The 18,821-nt window shown below is 40.7% G+C and overlaps 1 protein-coding gene across 1 annotated transcript in view; it reads right to left on the reverse strand.

Annotated features, from left to right (window-relative positions):
• Positions 1–1,363: 1,363 nt before the first annotated feature.
• The window catches only part of MCM9 (minichromosome maintenance 9), a 73,295-nt gene continuing 55,837 nt past the window's right edge, over positions 1,364–18,821 (reverse strand). Inside the window, exons 13-19 of the mRNA XM_089993627.1 lie at positions 7,063–7,129; positions 5,348–5,429; positions 5,012–5,133; positions 4,841–4,911; positions 1,913–2,022; positions 1,775–1,822; positions 1,364–1,672 (exon numbers count right to left, since the gene is read on the reverse strand). Of these exons, the coding sequence (XP_089849753.1) occupies positions 1,497–1,672; positions 1,775–1,822; positions 1,913–2,022; positions 4,841–4,911; positions 5,012–5,133; positions 5,348–5,429; positions 7,063–7,129 (676 nt within the window). The 3' untranslated portion in view covers positions 1,364–1,496. The remainder of the gene's footprint in view (positions 1,673–1,774; positions 1,823–1,912; positions 2,023–4,840; positions 4,912–5,011; positions 5,134–5,347; positions 5,430–7,062; positions 7,130–18,821) is intronic.

Here is an 18,821-nt window from a genome sequence, read left to right on the forward strand (position 1 = left end):
CCACATTAGGACCAACTCAAAAGGGTTGCATATCCAACCAATCGACAGCACCACAACTATGTCGAAAGTAGTCATAGCAAAAAGGTTATTCAATTCATTGGCAGCTCATGGTTGACCCAAAACTTTGAACACGGATCAGGTCAGGGCACCCATGACAATAATGGGGGCTGTGAGTTCCTTTGATGTAATTCATTCGCAGTGATGAACGGCACCAAGCAGCCATGGCTGGCTAGGTAACTCTCAAATAGGACCTACAGAAATTTTCGGTCGATGCTTGCAATGAAAAGCACAATATTTAAAGAATGGGACGTCTGAGACAAAAGCGAACGCCATGGCATGCCGTTCATTATCATGGATTAACTGCATAAAAAAGACCGATGGTTTATCTCGCCAAATGTACCCTGACCGGATCAGTAACCCTAACATGCCAAAGTCACCGCTAGTTTCATCCTACAATCAGCAAAGACCCAGTAAATTTAAAGCCAAAAAGTATAATCCTTTTTTTTTAAGATATAATCATCATTATTATTTTTATGCCAAAGTAAAACCTTCACCAAGAACCAGGTCACTTGATAAGCCTACCCCCCTGCAAGGTAAAACTCCAGGTTGAGGGCACAACCACCCAGCCTTAAGTGCCCCAACCATGATAAAGTAACAGCAGCCCCTGTGCGCCAGGGAGATTAAATCCTGGGCCTTCAGCTTGACACAGGACACGACCCACGTAGGCCCACAGCTTACATCTGGCAAAGGTTTGACCGATCAGTCTCTTCAAACCGTATCTCTAAGCTATCCAGATGAGGCTATCGATACAATGCTGGTGATTATAATCATCAACTAGAGCCAGGGATCCACATAGCCTCCAATTTCCAATCTCAAGAGTCTCTTCGATACAGCAACCAATGTGCACATTAGGGTAGGGCATCCAAACCGATATTACTCAAGCTATCAGAGGCATGGTCAACAGATTTCAGCTTCTCAAGGATCAGCCTTTCCTGCTTTGCATCTGTTTATGGGTCAAGAAAGTAACAGGATTATGAATGGATTCAATATAATTAAGGCCTCGTGTTTGTTTCATGCAACTTTCATGGGAAAGAGCTGACCTGGCAGTCATGATGTAATCCTTTCCAACCATGAATAGAGCAAACATCAAATCGTCATGGTGAGAAAGTGTCATGGTAGCACAAGTAGGGCTCAGTTTTTTCCACCACCTATCACTTTTTATATGTAAATCATTTTGAGCATTCCCCCTATTAAAGCTTTCACATGGAAAGGCTGAACTGACAAGTTTTTTTAGAAATCTGTGCCCATTCTCATGTAAAGTCTTTACTTTACATGAGAATAAAACAAATGAAACCTAAGGGTGTGTTTGTTGCACACACCGCCATGGGAAAGGTTTTTCCTGTGAAACATTCCTTCCTGCCGGAATCGCTTACCAATGGTGAAGCAGGGGGTGGGGACCCCAAATACAGCATAAAGGACAGGCGGTGATGGTAAAATCATAAGGAGCTTTCTCGGATACATTCTCGATCGGGGTTGTCAGAAAAACTGGAATGTAAAGCATTCCCTGCATCATCCAGAATGGCTGAGGTTGTCATGGATGACTCCATGCATATGATGGCAGAAATTGCATCAAGTCGAGTGACCTCATTCCTGAACATGAGCCTTGCATGTGCTACAGATTCAAACTGCATAAGCTGTCTAATAAATCGGATAAAAGGGATGAAAAAACAAAACCTGCAAACTGAAGTGGAACATGGGGGGAAGCAATGCGTACCTTGAGCTAATCTTATCAAACTTTCAAGCATGCGTATTGTGGTCCTTGCTAAACAGTCAAAAGCCACGTTAGGGTCAAAAGACCAAACTATCAAGAAAGTGCCAACAGACCAAATAAAACAAACAAAACAATTCATACCTGCATTTTGCAAAGCTGATCTCCTCTGGAGTTGATAATAACTTGAAAGAATGTGCTCTGCTTCCTTCGTGAGTACGGGGCGGAAATATACTTTAACATAATGTATGTACCTAAAGAGCAGCCTTATTATCAGCCAGAATACAGGGGAAAGCAAATAAAAATTCACCCACTTCAACCACATGCTTCAATTTCAACTCGAGCACAAATTAGGCAATTGACATGATCACCAAAATATTACGTTTTTAGGTCATCTCCTCGAGGATTCTTGGACAACATGAAGTCCCTCCAATTCCAAGAGTCACTAAACTCATAGTAGAGGAGTTGACATGGCTCAAAAGCATTACCAGAAATGTTTTCCAATTTGAAGCACAACCCTGAGATTAGTCAGTTCCACATTCCCGAGCCTATTCTGTTTCATGCACTAGTAATGTTCGCTATTCACAGTATGAACACAAGTATACACACATAGGCACTGCCTACACACTCTTTTTATGCAAAAAATGTGTCAAATACCAGTTTGTACCCATGTTATACAACACACCCATATTCCATCTATGTGAGATAGCATTTAAGCTAATTCCCCCAATTCACCAACAGAAAATTTGTTAAGAAATCACAGATCATTGACATCAAACAGTCACCAGTTGAACCTAGACTAGAACATCAATCTATCAAATGATTCACTGCTGAATTTCATAAACCATCCAAGAAGCCTTTGTATCTTTACCAAAACAATTGCTACAGTCCACAGTGACAATATCTAGGGCTAAAAAAAGGCAAATATGGGTTGAATAACGATTTACATCGACATGTGATTAAGGTGAGAAAAATAAAATACAGGTCGGTTGGGCTGATTCACATCTACATGTTGCTTAACGCTGAGGCAAATGCAAAGTTGGGTAGACCAAGATCTTATCTGAAAGTGAGTCATAATAAGAGCTCGTGTTCAATTTAAGATCCTTCTGCCTAGGACTAACTTGTCTCAAGTGTCTTACTTTCTTAGCTCCATCTTTCTCATCCTCGAAGGACCCCTACAACATTTGAATATATTTGTATTATCTGTGAATGGCCGTTTCAAACAAACAAGGCTCTTTTACTAAATGTTTTTTTTTTGGATTCTTTGACCTTCACTATATGGTTTCTCCCAGGTGAATGGATATTAATATGTTCTCCTACTAGCATCTGGGTAAGATATTAGATAAACTCAGCTACTAGTCTTTGGGTAGGATATATCTACTTTATTGACTAATGTTCTAACGTCCAGCTGATTTGTCCCTAGAAAACTCTGGATTATTGCTAGATTTTTTCCTAAACTGGTGTTAGAACTCTTGTTTTTCATTAGATTTTCTAATGACAGCCTAGGTTGTCATTAGAACATCTTTGCCTTAATCGATCTGAAACTGCGCAAGGAAAGAGAATATGATAAGAACCATGTAAAACCTTGCATCACATGTTTTTTTATATTTATCAAGGGGAAACCCCAGTTCAAGTGGTGGGGCCCAAGAGGGAGTGACTTGTTCTGTTGTACGGCCCATCCCCAAGCAGTTAAAACCCTTCGAGCACCCCCCTTGCCGACCAGGGAGCCTGCTGATTCAGCCTTAATGTAAGGATGCACACAAGGTTATGCCTTCCAAACTTTCATCCCTAAGCATTCTTTAGCCTGCCAACATCCCAAAACTTCAGCCCTAAGCAATTTGGGCAACCAATCAGAGTCTAACAACACCTAGAATTTTTGGCCAATCAGGAAGAATCTCCTTCAACCTCTGCATCCAGATAATTAGATCCAAACAACCAGTGGATCCAGATCTTTTGGAATTAAAATCCTGTAAAAAGTCTATAATAGAGACCAACGCCCTAGTTGAGGTATTTAGATGGTAAGTGTTGCCCATGTGAGTTTCAGACTTAGTTTAAGCACCCTTATCCTGATAAACCCTACGTCTATAGATCTTGGTTCTTGTAGTAATACCCTACCAAACCTAGCTCTCTCAAAGCCTGCTACATTCACTCACCACAAACCAAAGGGCTACCTAAGCTCAGAGTGAAAATTCTTATCATATTTATCTTTCTTTTTGCTTTTTATGGTTCATTCTTTTTAGTGTTTTAGAATCTTGATTTCAAATCCCTTATGTTTTGCATAATGCCTTTGTCTTTTTGTTTGTTTGTTTGTTTTTTCCAGCCTTGGTGTTGTCCCAACACCATTGGAGGCTCAATTTTCACATTTGAGATCGTAGAAAATGGTAGGGGAAAAATATGCAAAGAATCCATCTGCAAAGCCAAAGTCCTGTTGGAGTCAATCCCTCGCTGCTTGGGGAAGAAATGGATCTGACTTGCAGGATGGGAATCCATGTTTTTTCAAAAGTACAATGTGATTGAAAAGTATTATGTTTTCCAAAACCCTTTTTGGCACAAAAATTTTCATCTACAGCACCAAAAGCATCACAGGTTTTATGTGTGATGCTAATTGCATTTTTTTTCAGCATCTCCTGCAAATTAATGATCTCAATTTTTGGCATGATATTCTTGAGTTTGATTCCAAATTATCAAAGGTTTAGTGCAGGATGAAAAGCTCATACATGATTCAGTTATCAAGGACAGATGCATGAAGATGAAGAATAGATTTTTCATTGTTATGTTGATAATATTCAAACCATATTCAGGAAGATAGATCACAGAATTGAACTCTTAAACAGCACACTACTGTGTTTCATAGTAAACTGCTAAGGTCTACCCAGACCTAACTTATGCAACATACAAGTGTGATTCCACACACGCACACACAAAGATAAATAAGAAAAATAAGGGGACAAAACAAAAAGGCATGTATGTCAAAAGAAATCCATAGGTCCAACTATCATAGATACAAGGCACTGTTGTGTTCCACAAACCATTATGACCAACATATGAAGTTTTACAGCCTTTAAGGCTTACCATCTAAGCATTGGCAATGGCCAGAGACATGCCACATCCTCATTGTCGTTGGTTTTTCCTGAACCCCCATGCTGGCCAGTTTATAAAAATGACAACGATAATAAAATATCAATAATGCCAAGAACAAACAACATAATTTCTTATAATCCTAAAGTCAGAATGTTTGTCTACCTCAGATAAAATATGATCTGAAACCACTGCATCCCATTCTGGATTTTTGGTATCCAATAGAACCAATATGATATCAAATCTGCTCAGCAATGGTGCAGAAAGTGTGGTGTTGACAGACAAAGCTTATGGGAGTTAATCAGAAGTAGGAAAGAAAAAGAAGCAAACAGGCAACATGTGTGTCCTAATATGAATGGCAAATTTTGAAAAGGTAATACATATATAAAATAAGATGTTGACAGGCTATAAATCCAGGTATATGTGTATCACTAAATGGTTTTGAGACCACCATGAATGGAACAAATAGAATTTGATAGCCATGTACTCTTTGAAGGATACATTGGTTAGGATCATAATGACCTTTTGGATTTGTTGCACCAAACACAACTGTCTTTGTACTTAAAGTTGTCACAAGACCAGCCTGACAAAAGTGAAAAAATATTATTGATGATAACATCCAAGAATGTGGAAACAGTACTTGCATGTTGCTTTTCATATTAATGAACTGGTAGGGTTCTGCCTAAACCCAGCTTGCCTATCAAAAAGGAAAAAGAATATTGATAACATGGTGGGCTCCCAAGGAATGACAGCTACAAAAATTAGTCAGCAAAAGTATACATCCGCGGTTTCAGGTAAAGATGCAAGCATTTACACAATTATTTATATATAAAACACATTTTATCAATAACATGAATAATTGCATACTAACGGATTCTCTACCTCCACCTTTGGATCTTGTATGTCTATGCCCAAGCCACATATATTTAATCTTAAGAATCACCTTTACAGAAAGATAAAAGAGAACAAGTTTTCCCATGTAGGATCTTCAGGCGCTGTAGAATTTCCTAGTGCATGTTTAGAAGCTCATTTTAAATTTCAACAATATAAACTAATACCTATCAACCAATAGATCTCAGTAGTTCAAATATATTTTAGAAAAATCTCTGTGATAGAGGAGAAATTAAAAAAGAAAAAGAAAATCAAAAGAAATGTAAAAGGACAAAAAAGAAGTCCAACCAAGAATCCAAAATTCCCATGTTTAGGGTCAAGTAGGAAATCATCCATGATAAAAAAACTCATACTGGATTCAGACATGGATCTTGGGTAAAATGACATGAAACACCTTCTAGAAGTGAAAAACTGAACCCTAGGGCCTATATAGTATGTGTACCATAGGCATACCGCATTTGTGAAATTCAGTTGCATTCTGTGCAACCATAGAGTTTGACTATTTCTTCAACTACAAGCACCAATTTATGGTTGAATCCTAACATATTCTGCTGTTTTAACCAAAATTATCTGCCATTTTGATCCTATTTTCATTTAAAACTGAAAAAGGCTCAAGTCTCTCCTGAAAACTAAGGTTTCTGAGGAAGAACTTTGCCTGTTTAACCACGAAGTCATGCTAAAACTTTAACAACTATAAACGGCCCATTGATTGGAGGTTCTGATCATACATATCCAGCAGCATATATATCATGCATTCGTAAGTTTGAAGAAAAGTTTTATCCTTCTAATGCTTGTAATTTGCCTTATTGAAGCCATAAAAAATCAGATCTTCATTATGGATATAGGCCATGTTCAGGTTGGTTTAAGAAACATATAGATCTAATGTTTTACTTTTAGAACTTTTGATTATCTCTCAAGGTATTATCTACATGAACAAAACACTGACAACCATAAGCATACAGACGAGAGTAATCAGGGTGTACCCATAAAACTCATTCTTAACAGAGATGAGATTTGTTGGATATATGCTGGGTTAGTTTATGACAGGTACAACTTTTCTTGAGTCCAAGTAGATCAGGTTAGTATTGAAGGTGGTGACAAAGTGAATCATTGTCATGTGAATCCTATAATGCATTAAGGATGGTGAAAAGAACTATGTAATTATCACATTGACTAGGATTTAATTTAACCACATGTTCAAAATGGAGATGAAAAGTAAAAACCTTCATTTAATGCCAAACATAATCACCTGAAAACAATCACTGCAGCAACACATCAAGATTGCAAACAAGTATTTTATGCAGAAACCAATTAAAACATCACACCTTTGCAATACTTATAGTCTGCTGCTCCATGGCTTCATGTATGGTTGCTCTGTCATGCTCCCTCATGCTACAACCAACAATACAGTACAATTAATGCAGACAGGAAAAGCTTGAACGCTATTGAAGTTATTTGTTTTAAGAGAATAAAACTTTATATTTTTTTATAGGCAAGCCGGGGTTAGGCAGACAACTTTATTAAAATTATGTAACACCTGCAAGTGACAAAAGTCACAACAGAAGAACAGATAATGTTTGCGACAGAAATAACAGAGAAGAATTTGCTATTCAAATTCCTAAATATAAATAACAAAAAAAAACAGTTGGTGTTCAAATTTGAGAACAGAACTCAACTAATTTTCTTCATCACGTGGACAAAGTTCTTTGGAATTAATGAATGCAATAAAAGAAACTTCTTTAATGTCCTAGGATGTAATCATGTTCACAAGAAACTTTTCAAGCACATTTTTATGGCTCCATTACTTTCAAACAATGTGTACAAGTGTCCTATCGTCCCTTTAATTAATGAGGTAAACAAACCCTTTTGGTTTTGTATTTCATGCTTCTTTCCCATGTTACAATTCTGTAAAGGGGGGCAATCAGCCAGCCCAGACTGCAATTAGGATGGGTCAATAGGGCTGTTGTCTCAACTGGGCCGACTCGAGGTCCAAAAAACTGGCCTGGCCCGACAGCAGGCTGCCTGACCTGTTGACAGGATGGCACAAGGTCTGAAAGACCAAGCCAGGATGTGGGCTACCTGACCCATTGCCTAGTTTATATAATAATAGGGGTGGGCAATGGGCCAACCCAGCCTGCAATTTGGATGGGCCAACCGGGTCATCATGTAGGCTGGGCTCAGCCTGGCTCCCAAACCAGCCCGGGATCTGACTCATACCGAGCCGAGCTGTACATTTCCAGACTCATCGTCCACCCCTAGTTTTGCTTGTCTTTTCCCCTAACTATGGGTACTGATAAGTTACCAAAATTAGGAACTTAAGATCAAATAGTCATACTTAACTGTAAATTTAAGAATCATACTAAATGCTTATGAATCGAACAATGATCAGTTTTCCTATCATTCTTAACTATTTTGCCTCCATGCAATCTTTCTTCCATTGTTCTTGTTGAGTGAACCAACCTCCTTTATATTTATTTATTTGAAACATCTTTTACCTGATATCCTTACCACAGTTTTTATTTTCATCAGCATCTTGTCCTTTCTAAATTACCTTGTTTTGACTTGGTTAAAGCCATATCTTTTTCCAAATTGTACAACTGCTCAGTAGAACTTTTCTTTCTTCTAAATCGTATCATTTTGAATTGCAAAAGTTGTTTCACTACTCCTTGGTTGGTAAGTAACTATGCCCAAAAAGGGAAGATTGCCTTTTGTTAAGCACACATTTAGCCAATAGGAATAAAGGGTGAGAACGAACATGTTTACCATTCCTAATTTAGAGGAGAAGGAACTTTGTTGGTCAAGAGAACAAACAATAGGGAGGGAGTAATTGGTAAGGGTGGACACCAGGCCAGGTACCGTCAGTTTTTCAGGTACCCAGCCCACTTAAGGTCAGGCTTGGGCTGGTATTTGAAAACAGATCCCGATAAAAAACAGGCCAAGCATGGCCTGATATGCTATGGGTTCGGGGTCGGTTATGAGCATGAGCCCAAGTGAGGATCTCATACCACCGAAAGTCCAAAAAATTGAAATTTGAAAAAAAGTAGGAGCCAGCTATCATAACCCTCTCTCTCTCTCTCTCTCTCTCTCTCTCTCTCTCTCTCTCTCTCTCTCTACAGTTTGGAATTGATTTGCATAGCCAGCTTGATGTGGGCCTAGCAGTCGGTTATCAGGTGGAGCATCGTTACCCGAGCTTGAACCGGACAAGAGTCGGTCAGGCCTTTGTAGGCCTCGATTCAGCCCAGCCCAGCCCAATGTCCACCCCTACTAATTGCATCTTCGACAAGGGTGTGTGTGTGGGGTGGGGGGGAGAAGAAATCTACAAAGAATATGTTTTGAAGACAGAATCTTTTGCCTAACAACAAGAAACAGTAAGTTGATTGCATTCTTAATGGAAAAGTGAGATGTTAATCCTTCCCATGTTTTCTATTGGAACGTATTAGGTCTGTTGCAACTTGAAAAAAGAAGAAAAAGAAAGATTTTATCAGTTGTATTCTACATCCAGAAGCATACAAATATTGCTCCTTTTTAGAAGTTATGGCATTCTTAAAGGGTTTTCTTTTCCAAAAAAATCCAAAATATCATGACAAATTGAATTTATATCACAGACAATTTCCCTATATTTTCATGAAAAATTCAATATATCACCTTCTTTGCATTTTTAATTGTAACTTTTTTTATTTACATTTTCTAAAAATCCACAAGATCTTTCCGAAGAAAACAATTTACTTTAAATCTCCCAGGAAAAGTTGGTACTGATATTATCGCAAGACTGATATGCTTTATCATGGTCGGAAGCTCCTTTTTTACCACCAAAAATCCACAACTAAACAATCATCAAAAGGGAGGTTTTAATCCTTACAAAATTTTCTATAGAAATTCATTTTTTAGCCTGAAAACTCTAGCATTTCTTATTTTCAACTTTTTCAGACTATGATTTGAAATGGTAAATAGAAAGGTTATATCTCAACCTCGTAGGCATCCATGATAGCTCTTGCCTAGAAATTCATCATTTAGCAACTTCAATCGTAATTACGTTCCAAAGGAATTGATAAACTTTTTTTTAAGGAAAAGGGAATTTTCCAAACTTTAGATGTTTATATTGACCCAACCCCACTGTTATAGAGTCTAGATGAATGCTCTATTTCGATTTGGAGGCTATGGATAATTATAACTGGCCCTAAAAGGGTGCTTAACCAAGCGCTTGATTAACATATTCAGGACATGTCTAACAAAAAAGAAAAAGGAATTTTCAGTATTTAGCATTCTGCAATATGGCTTTAAGATGGTCCATTTATTTAACAAACTAAAGAGATATAAAGAGATACACAAAGATTCCTTTCTCATATGAACAAGGATGCACATAATCTCATTGTACAACAATAACCTACAGAAGTCCCCCCAACATTGCAGCTTTAAATCAAAAGTCGATCAACAATTCAGATGGTGGCTATTATTGCAATGGAGGTGGAGGACAACAAAATAGATAATTCCAACCCCTTCCACTACATATGTCATAGACCAAAAAAATGATTGAGATAATGACTACTCCAACCACACTCTTCTATAGGTCGGTCCTGTGACCATAGGTAGAGAAAGCTATGTAATGAAAAGAGACGGAAGCACCAATGGAGAAAAAAGCACTCTTTAAGAGTGACCACAAGAACCAAGAACACAAACACTAAAAGTGCTCACACAAAACTCTCAAAAGTAGAAAATGACTTAAAGTCATAAGTTAGATATTATTGAAGAAAGGAAGAGAAGGGTGAAAACCCAATACCTTTACAAGGGGGAGCCTCCTCTATATATAGAGGAGGAGAACTAAAGGAGGACCATAAAGGGGGGCTCCCTTCTAGTCGTTGGGAGCCCCAATGGTCATAAATATGATTGTTGGGGCCCCAACGACTAGATAGGTGGGGCCCCTTATGGTCCTTCAAAAGTAAAACTAAAAAAGTAAAAAGAAAAAAGGAAAAAGGGGAAAAAAAGAAAAAAGAAAAAAGGTGAAAAGGAAAAAGTACAGTAGATTTACCAAAACACCCTTATCGGGTTTTTGGTTTGTACAGAAAAAGAAACAGAAATATATTATGTATATATACATATATACATATATATACTTATATATATGAATGTATATATATAAGTATCTATGTCACATGGGTGCGGGTGCGGGTGCGGTTGCGGGTGCGGGTGCGACACGGGTGCGGCGCAATTTCAAAAATTTTGGACACGGGGACTCGGCTATATATATTAAAAAAAAATAAAAAAAAAAAAAAAATATATATATATATATATATATATATATAAGACTCGGTCAAAGTTGTGCCCATTAGAGGACAGGTGATGAGTTGTGAAGGCATTCTGTACACTTTTTTCATACAGGAATAATTCACTTTTGGGCACTTTCTTCATACACTGTAATAATTCACTTTCTTCATACAGGAAAAAACCACAAAAACTTGAGTTGTGCCCATTCTGTACTTAAAACTTGAAAGTGTACAGGTTTTTAGTTGTGATGGGTTTTTTTCCTTACAGCTGTAGCCCAGAAAATTTAAAAAAAAAAATTCAAAAAAAAAAATTTTCCAAAAAATGGACCAAAATGACCCTGGGTGCGTTGACCACACCCAGGGTCGGGTTGACCGAGTCCGAGCCGCACCCGTGTCGGTGCGTGTCGACGCGGGTGCGGCGACCTTGGAGCCGAGTCCGTGTGACATAGATAAGTATATGTATATATATATATATATATTTATATATACATAATTTAACATGCCCCCTCAAACTTTACGGGGAGAAGACCGAAAGTTTGCTAAGAAGAAACATGAATCATGGAGTTGGGAGCGCCTTGATGAAGAAGTCAGCCAGTTGATATTCTGAAGTGACATATGGTAATGTGATGGTCCCTCTGAGATATTTGTCTCGAACATAATGGCAATCCATTTCGATATGCTTGGTCCGCTCATGAAAGGTGTGATTGCTGGCAATGTATATCACACTTTTGTTATCACAATAGAGCTTGGTGGGAGTGGAAATGGGAACGCCCATGTCACCAAGGAGACTTTGGAGTCATACAATTTTCATAGTTGTCATTGCCATAGCCCGATATTCAGCTTCAATAGATGATAGGGAAACCTTCTGTTGCTTCTTGCATCTCCACAAAATGAGAGATTTACCTAAAAAATGCAAAGACCCGTTATTGAGATACGATCATTGGGATTTCCTCCCCAGTCAGCATCAATAAAAGCAGTTAATTCAAGAGATGAGGAAGAGGATAAGAAGAGTCCCTTGGAGATGGTATTTTTTATGTATCGCACAATTCTCATTACGGCCGCCATATGAACCGAAGTAGGTGCATGCTGAAACTGACTTGTTGCATGAACCGCATGAGCTATATTTGTACGTGTGATGGATAGATAGGTTAGAGATTCGATTAATTGACGGTAGGGGGTTGGATCCTCAAGAAGAACATCTTCAAGTCTCAGTTTTGCATTGATAACTTTGGGAGTCTCAACTTTCTTTTCATCAGATATTCCTGATTTGGTACAAATTTCTGCAGCTAATTTCATTTGAGATAGGATGTATCCTCGCGCGGAATAAGCCACTTCAATTCCTAAAAGATATCTCAAATATCCAAGATCAGACATATCAAAAGTTTCTTTTAACATAGACTTTACATCATTTACTCTTTTTTTGTCATTCTCAGTGATGATCATATCATCAACATACAGCAGGAGCATAATAATGGAGTCACATGTCCTTTTAACAAAAAGAGCAGTGTCAGTATAGCAAGAAGAAAAACCTAAATTGATTAATACATTACTAAATCTGTCATACCAAGCTTTAGGAGCTTGCTTAAGTCCATATAAGGCCTTTTTTAATTTCAAAATCTTTCCATTTAAATTCATACCAGGAGGCGGTTCCATATAAACTTCTTCATTTAAATTATCATTCAAAAAGGCATTTTTGACATCAAGTTGAAAGATTGGTCATTTTTTAACAGAGGCTATAGCAATAAGAGTTCGAACACTAGTCATTCGAGCAACTGGAGCAAAAGTTTCATCATAATCTACCCCATACTCTTGGACATATCCTTTGGCTACCAACCTAGCCTTATATCTTTCTAATGAACCATCACTCTTAGTTTTTACTTTAAAAACCCATCTACATCCAATGGGTTTCTTGCCATTGGGAGGATCAATTATTTCCCAATTTTGTGCCCTTTTAAGAGCATTAAGTTCTAGTTCCATAGCTTCATTACAATGAGCATATTGTTTAGCATCATTGTAATGAGATGGTTCATGAAAGGAGTGAAGAGCAAGTAGACATGCTCGAAAGTTAGGAGAAAAAGAATCATAAGAAACAAATCTATTTGGTATTTTGGAAATACGATTTGATTTTCTTTGAGAGGTCTCTTCGATCGACTCACTTTGAGAGAATTTTTCAAGGGCACAAGGAGGATTTCTTTCATTCATTCTAGAGTAGACTTGTATTTGTCTTGAAACATTTTCTTCTAAGTTTTGATCATCATTTGGATGTTCAAGATGATCTTCACTAAGAGGTTCACTAGAATCAATATGATCATCTATAATGTTTTCTTGAGGCAATAAGTCAAATAAAAAGAAATAATCAATATTTTCATTTGGTTGGTGCGAAAAAACATTTTCTTCTTCTAGGAATGTGACATCTTTTGAGATATAAAGTTTTTCTTAAGTATGTCAAAACATCGATAACCTTTTTGTTTTTCACCATATCCCAAGAAAATACATTTAATGGCCCTAGGAGAAAGTTTATCATTTTTATGAGTTAGAACAAAGCATTTACATCCAAAAATTCTTAGTCTTTTATAATCGGGAGACATATTGTAAAGTTTTTCAAATGGAGAAAGATTTTTCAAAGAGGATGAAGGGGTTCTATTGATAAGATATATGGAGGTTAGAACCGCTTCGGCCCAAAATGATTTTGGGATATTTTTTGAAATTAATAACGTTCTTGTAGTTTCTATTATGTGTCTATGCTTTCTTTCCGCAAGACCATTTTGTTGCGGAGTGTTGGGACAAGAACGTTGATGACAAATTCCATTTTCTTTTAAATAGCTTTGAAAATCATTAGACATATATTCGCCTCCTGAATCGGACCTAAGAATAGATAGATTTCCCAAAAATTGATTTTTAACCATTGCATGAAATTCTTTAAAGAAGGAGAAAACTTCGGATTTGCGACTTAAGAAGTAAATCCACGTAAATCGAGTGAAGTCATCAATAAAGACCACATAATACGAAAATCCCCCTTTAGACAAAATAGGGGAAGGTCCCCCACACATCGGAATGAACAAGTTCAAATGGCCGAGTGGTAAAGTAACTTCTTTGAGAAAATGGAGTAGCTTTAGATTTCCCAAAAATGCAATCTTTACAAGTCATGTGATTGTCTTTACAAGTATTGTTCAAAAACGGAAAAAGAGACATTTTTACAAGATTTGGATGACCAAGTCTCTCATGCCAAATTCCAATACTTTTGTCTTTTACAAGATTGCAAGATGACTTAGATGGAAGAGTCAAAAAGTCCATAAAATAGAGATCACCCCTTCTATGGCCTTGCCCAATCAGCTTCCCTGACTGAAGATCCTGCACAGTGCAATCTTTAGGTGAGAAAGAGACTTGGCATCCATGATCGGTGATTTGAGAAACGGAAAAAAGATTTAAATTAATTTTTGGAACGATTCTTACTTTAGGGACGAAAAAGTTTTGAGAATTTTTAAAATCAAGTGTTCCAATACTTTCAATTTTTAATGATGTTCCATCGGTCGTTGAAACATAAGAGGATATGGGTTTGGAAAAAACATTTGAAAGAGAGGTTTTATGATATGTCATATGAAAAGAAGCACCGGAGTCTAGTATCCACATACCTGGAGGTGAAGAATAGGCGATGGCGGCTCCGGATGTTGAAGAAGAAGTCTTTAGAAGATGTTGGAGAACTTCGGAGATATGATTAAGAGTTTCTTTGATATCTCCCTCTTTGGTACTTTCTTCTTCCTTCTTTGGAGAATTTTCTCCAACCGCGGCTACTTTACCCTTAAGTTTGGGACAAACCGGTCTAATGTGTCCCGGTTCATTACAATAATGGCATATTATTCTCTTTCTAGGCCCATTACTATTTTTGTTAAAGTGAGGAGGTCTATATGCTTTAACATTTGATCCGGGCCTAGTAACGGCCAAAACTTCATCACTCTTAACGCTTAAGCCAAGTCGAGTCTCTTCTTGACATATTTCGGCAAGGGCGTCTTCAATAGGTAGGGCTTTGTTTCTATGGAGAAGAGATGCCCTAACTTATTCAAATTCCGGGCGAAGACCATGAAAAAATTGAAAAAAGTGCTCCTTTTCAATTTGCTCCCTTCTTAACTCAATATCTTCCGGAGCCACCCATTTAGGCTCAAGAAGAGCAAGTTCATCCCAAAGAGGGGTTAGAGAGCTAAAATAGTCCCGTACACTCATATCCATCTGTTTGGTGGAACGGATTTTTTCTTGACAAAAAAATTGTCGAGCAAGATCCTTTTGGGTATACATACCCTTAAGGAAAAACCATGCCTCATTGGCCCTTCTAAATTTGACAATATTAGCACAATTTTTAAGGTCTACATTGTTCATAAACCATGCCAAAATTTTGGCATGGTTACTTTCCCAATCCTCAACTTTGGATTGATGGTCATTGATAGTTTTGATGCGCTCATCGCCATCTAAAGTTTTTTCAACTTCATTTTCGATTTTAGTGAGAATAAGAGAGGGTTCGGGAGTAGTTCCCATAACAAAACCCCAAAGTTTCTTACCTCTTAGATGATTTTCCATAGTGGAGGCCCACATGAGATAGTTGGACCCATTTAGCTTAAAAGAAAGCTCCACTTTAGAATCACGTTCCATCGGCACCAAATATCCTTCCTTTCTTCAAAAATTTGAGAGGCACACGTTCCAAGATAATAAAGAGAAGCCCAATCACCAACCGAGCTTTGATACCATGTAATGAAAAGAGACGGAAGCACCAATGGAGCAAAAAGCACTCTTTAAGAGTGACCACAAGTGTAAAGCCCGTGAAAAAAAAAATCGCGTCCAACTCGTGTCAGACACGTGCCCGGCACGTGTCGGACACGAGTCAGGGTCGGACACCTGTGTCGGGCCCGGATCCGGGCCGGACCCGAGCTCAACCCGGACCCGGGTTCTCGAACTCTCGAGAACCTGCGTCCTTTAAAAAGACGCAGGTGTCTCGGGCGAGGGGCAAAACCCTCGCCCCTTCTCTCTCTCCTCTGCTCCGCCTCCCTCGAGCTGTCGCCGGCGATCGGAGACGCCGACGAGCGGCTCCGTCCGGCCGCCTCCTCTCTCGGTCCGGCGGGCCTCCCGACGACGCGAGCACCCCTCGGCCTCCCTGACGACCGGCGTTTCTCCCCCTTCGAGCTCCGGTGAGTCCACGATCGCTGCCGACCTCCCTGCTTGGCTAGCGGCTGCTCCAGGGACCCCGAGCACCGACGACCCGCCGCCGACCTCTTCCCCCTCCCTGCTGTTCCTCCCTACGGCCACCTCTTCGCCTTCGCTCTAAGTTCCGGCGACCTTCGAGCCGACCCTCCACCTTTGCTGCTGCCGGCGATTGGAGTCCTCGGCAACCCTTCAGCCTTCGGCGATCCTCGGTTGCCGGCGATCGACGCAGGCGGCCACCTTTCCTCGGTCCAGCAGGTTTCCCGACGACGCTGGCACCTGCGTCCCTCCCCTTGGTCGCCGGCAACTCGTTGCCAACTTCCTCAGCCACCAGCGACCTCGTTCTTCCCCCTCTTTGGGCTGTGAGGGCGGTGACCTCCGACGGTGGCCCTCGGCCCTCCAGCCTGCAGACTCCCCTGTTGCTGTCGTTCTCGGAGGTAAACCCTCCCCTTTTCCTTCTTTGTGCAGGGTATATCGACAGGGGGGCTGAGCCCCTGTCGTTAATGCTGGTTGGCAGGGGGTTAAAAACCCCCCTGCCTCCCATTTTGCTGTTGGTCGACAGGGGGCTGAACCCCTTGTCGATTGACTCTTCTTGGCAGGGGGTTCCGCCCCCTGTCACTTTCCCTTGTCTCTCGGTAGGGGGCGGAGTCCCCTTGCCTTTGTGATTTCCTTCGGCAGGGGGCTTCGCACCCCTGCCTTCTTTTTGCTTCCCGGTGGGGGGCGAGCCCCCCTGCTCTCCTATTATCCCTCGGTAGGGGGTTCTGCCCCCTGCCTCCTTTTGGTTTGCTTGGCAGGGGGTTCCGCCCCCTGTCACCTTCTCCTTTTTGCTGTGGGTTAGCAGGGGGACTGAGCCCCCCTTGCTCCTTTGTTTGGTTTTCGGTAGGGGGAGGGGTCCCCCCTGCCTTGATGTTGCCTCTTGGCAGGGGGCTTTGCCCCCCTGCCTTCTTTTGTTTGCCGGCAGGGGGCTGGGCCCCCTGCCTTCGTTTGTTTCCCCTGCAGGGGGCGGAGCCCCACTGCACCTTCTGTTGCTCCTCAGCAGGGGGCTCTGTCCCCCTACCTCTTGCATTGTGTCGGCAGGGGGCGATGCCCCCCTGCCTCCTGCGTTGTGCCAGCAGGGGGCGAGGCCCCCTGCTTTCTTGCTTTTCGGGAAGGGGCTTGCCCCCTGCATCTTTGCCGTTCTCCGGCAAGGGGCCTTGCCCCCTTGCCTCGTTCTTGCTGCCGGTAGGGGGCTGCGCCCCTGTCTCATGATTTCTGACAGGGGGTGTTTCCTCCCCTGCCTCGTTGTGGCAGGGAGCTTCTGCTCCCTCCCCTGCCTTTTTTTGTGCTAGCAGACAGGGAGCTCCTGCTCCCTGCCTCTGCTGCTGTTGCCAAGCAGAGCTGAGCCCCTACCTCTGGCACCCTTGTCTGCAGGATGCAGAGCTCCTGCCTCTGCCTTCTGCAGGCAAGAGACCTTGTTGTGTTTGCTTCTCTTTTCTTATATAGCATATACTAATGTTCTGAGATCTCCAGGTTGAACGGTGGATCCAGCTCGCCCTCTGTGGCTCGAGTTCTTCTTTGCCTACGCTGCATGCGTACGAGGACCCGCAACCCCTTAAGGTAGGGGATTCTTGCATGAAAGGACAATGAACTGATAAATGCTAAAATAAGAAAGATAACTAAAAGATGATGATATATGTATACGTGTAATATATATACGTATGTCTTTACCTTCAAGGACGCGGTTTCGCGATCCTTGTCCTCTTTACTTTCTTGCACTTTCCTTTCTGTCGCCGCCGCGCTATATGTGCCTAGGCTTTTCATTCCATGTCTTTTAACTCAAGGACGCGGTTTCGCGATCCTTGTCCTCCCTACTTTCTCGCACTTTACTTTCTTGCTGCCCCGCGCTTTGCGCCTTGGCATTTACTTGCTTATGTTTGCCTTGTTCTCCAGGATGCCTGGTCCTTCTTTACGTTCTTGCACTTTACTTCTTGTATTTACTTGTTGCCCTGCGCTTTATGCGCCATGGCTTTGCTTCTGCTTTACTCTTCGTATTTTACTTTTCTGTGTTGTCGTGCTTGCTCTTGCACTTACCTTTTGTATGTATTCGTCTTTACCTTGTTGCTGCGCTTCGTGCATATGCCTTGTTCGTGCATGTATCCTATCTTTGTCGCATGCTCCTTTTCTTACTTGTGCTTATTGATCTATCGAGGTGCAACCCCATGCCTCGTGAGTCGTCCTTTACACTCGCATGGTCAGTATAGGATCTCTTACCTCACGAGTTGCTTACGTGTTTGCCTGCTTGTGCGTTACGATGATCGAGGTATGATCTCATACCTCGTGTGGAGCTTTAGCGTTCTACCCTCGCGGTACGGTTTCGCCCACTGAGTCTTGTCCCTCGTTTTGCCTTTGTATTAGTATGTGCATGTGTTTGCCTCTTGTCAGCTTGCACTCCCTGCGTGCAACTTCGAATGTATAGTGTATATCGTTTCACTTGGCTTACAAGCCACGGCACGCACTTATGCACTTCAGTTCTCAAAAGACATCGTCTTAGGTGCGATCCTATTTTCAGGAATGTATAGCTTGTAAAGTGATAGCGGCCAGATCTCCTAAATCGGTGCATTCGGGATAGGTGTGTTACAACCTTAGTTCACCTATTC

The sequence above is a fragment of the Nuphar pumila genome, chromosome 17 (genome assembly GCF_984573655.1).
Source record: "Nuphar pumila chromosome 17, dmNupPumi1.hap1.1, whole genome shotgun sequence".
Taxonomy (NCBI): Eukaryota; Viridiplantae; Streptophyta; class Magnoliopsida; order Nymphaeales; family Nymphaeaceae; genus Nuphar; species Nuphar pumila.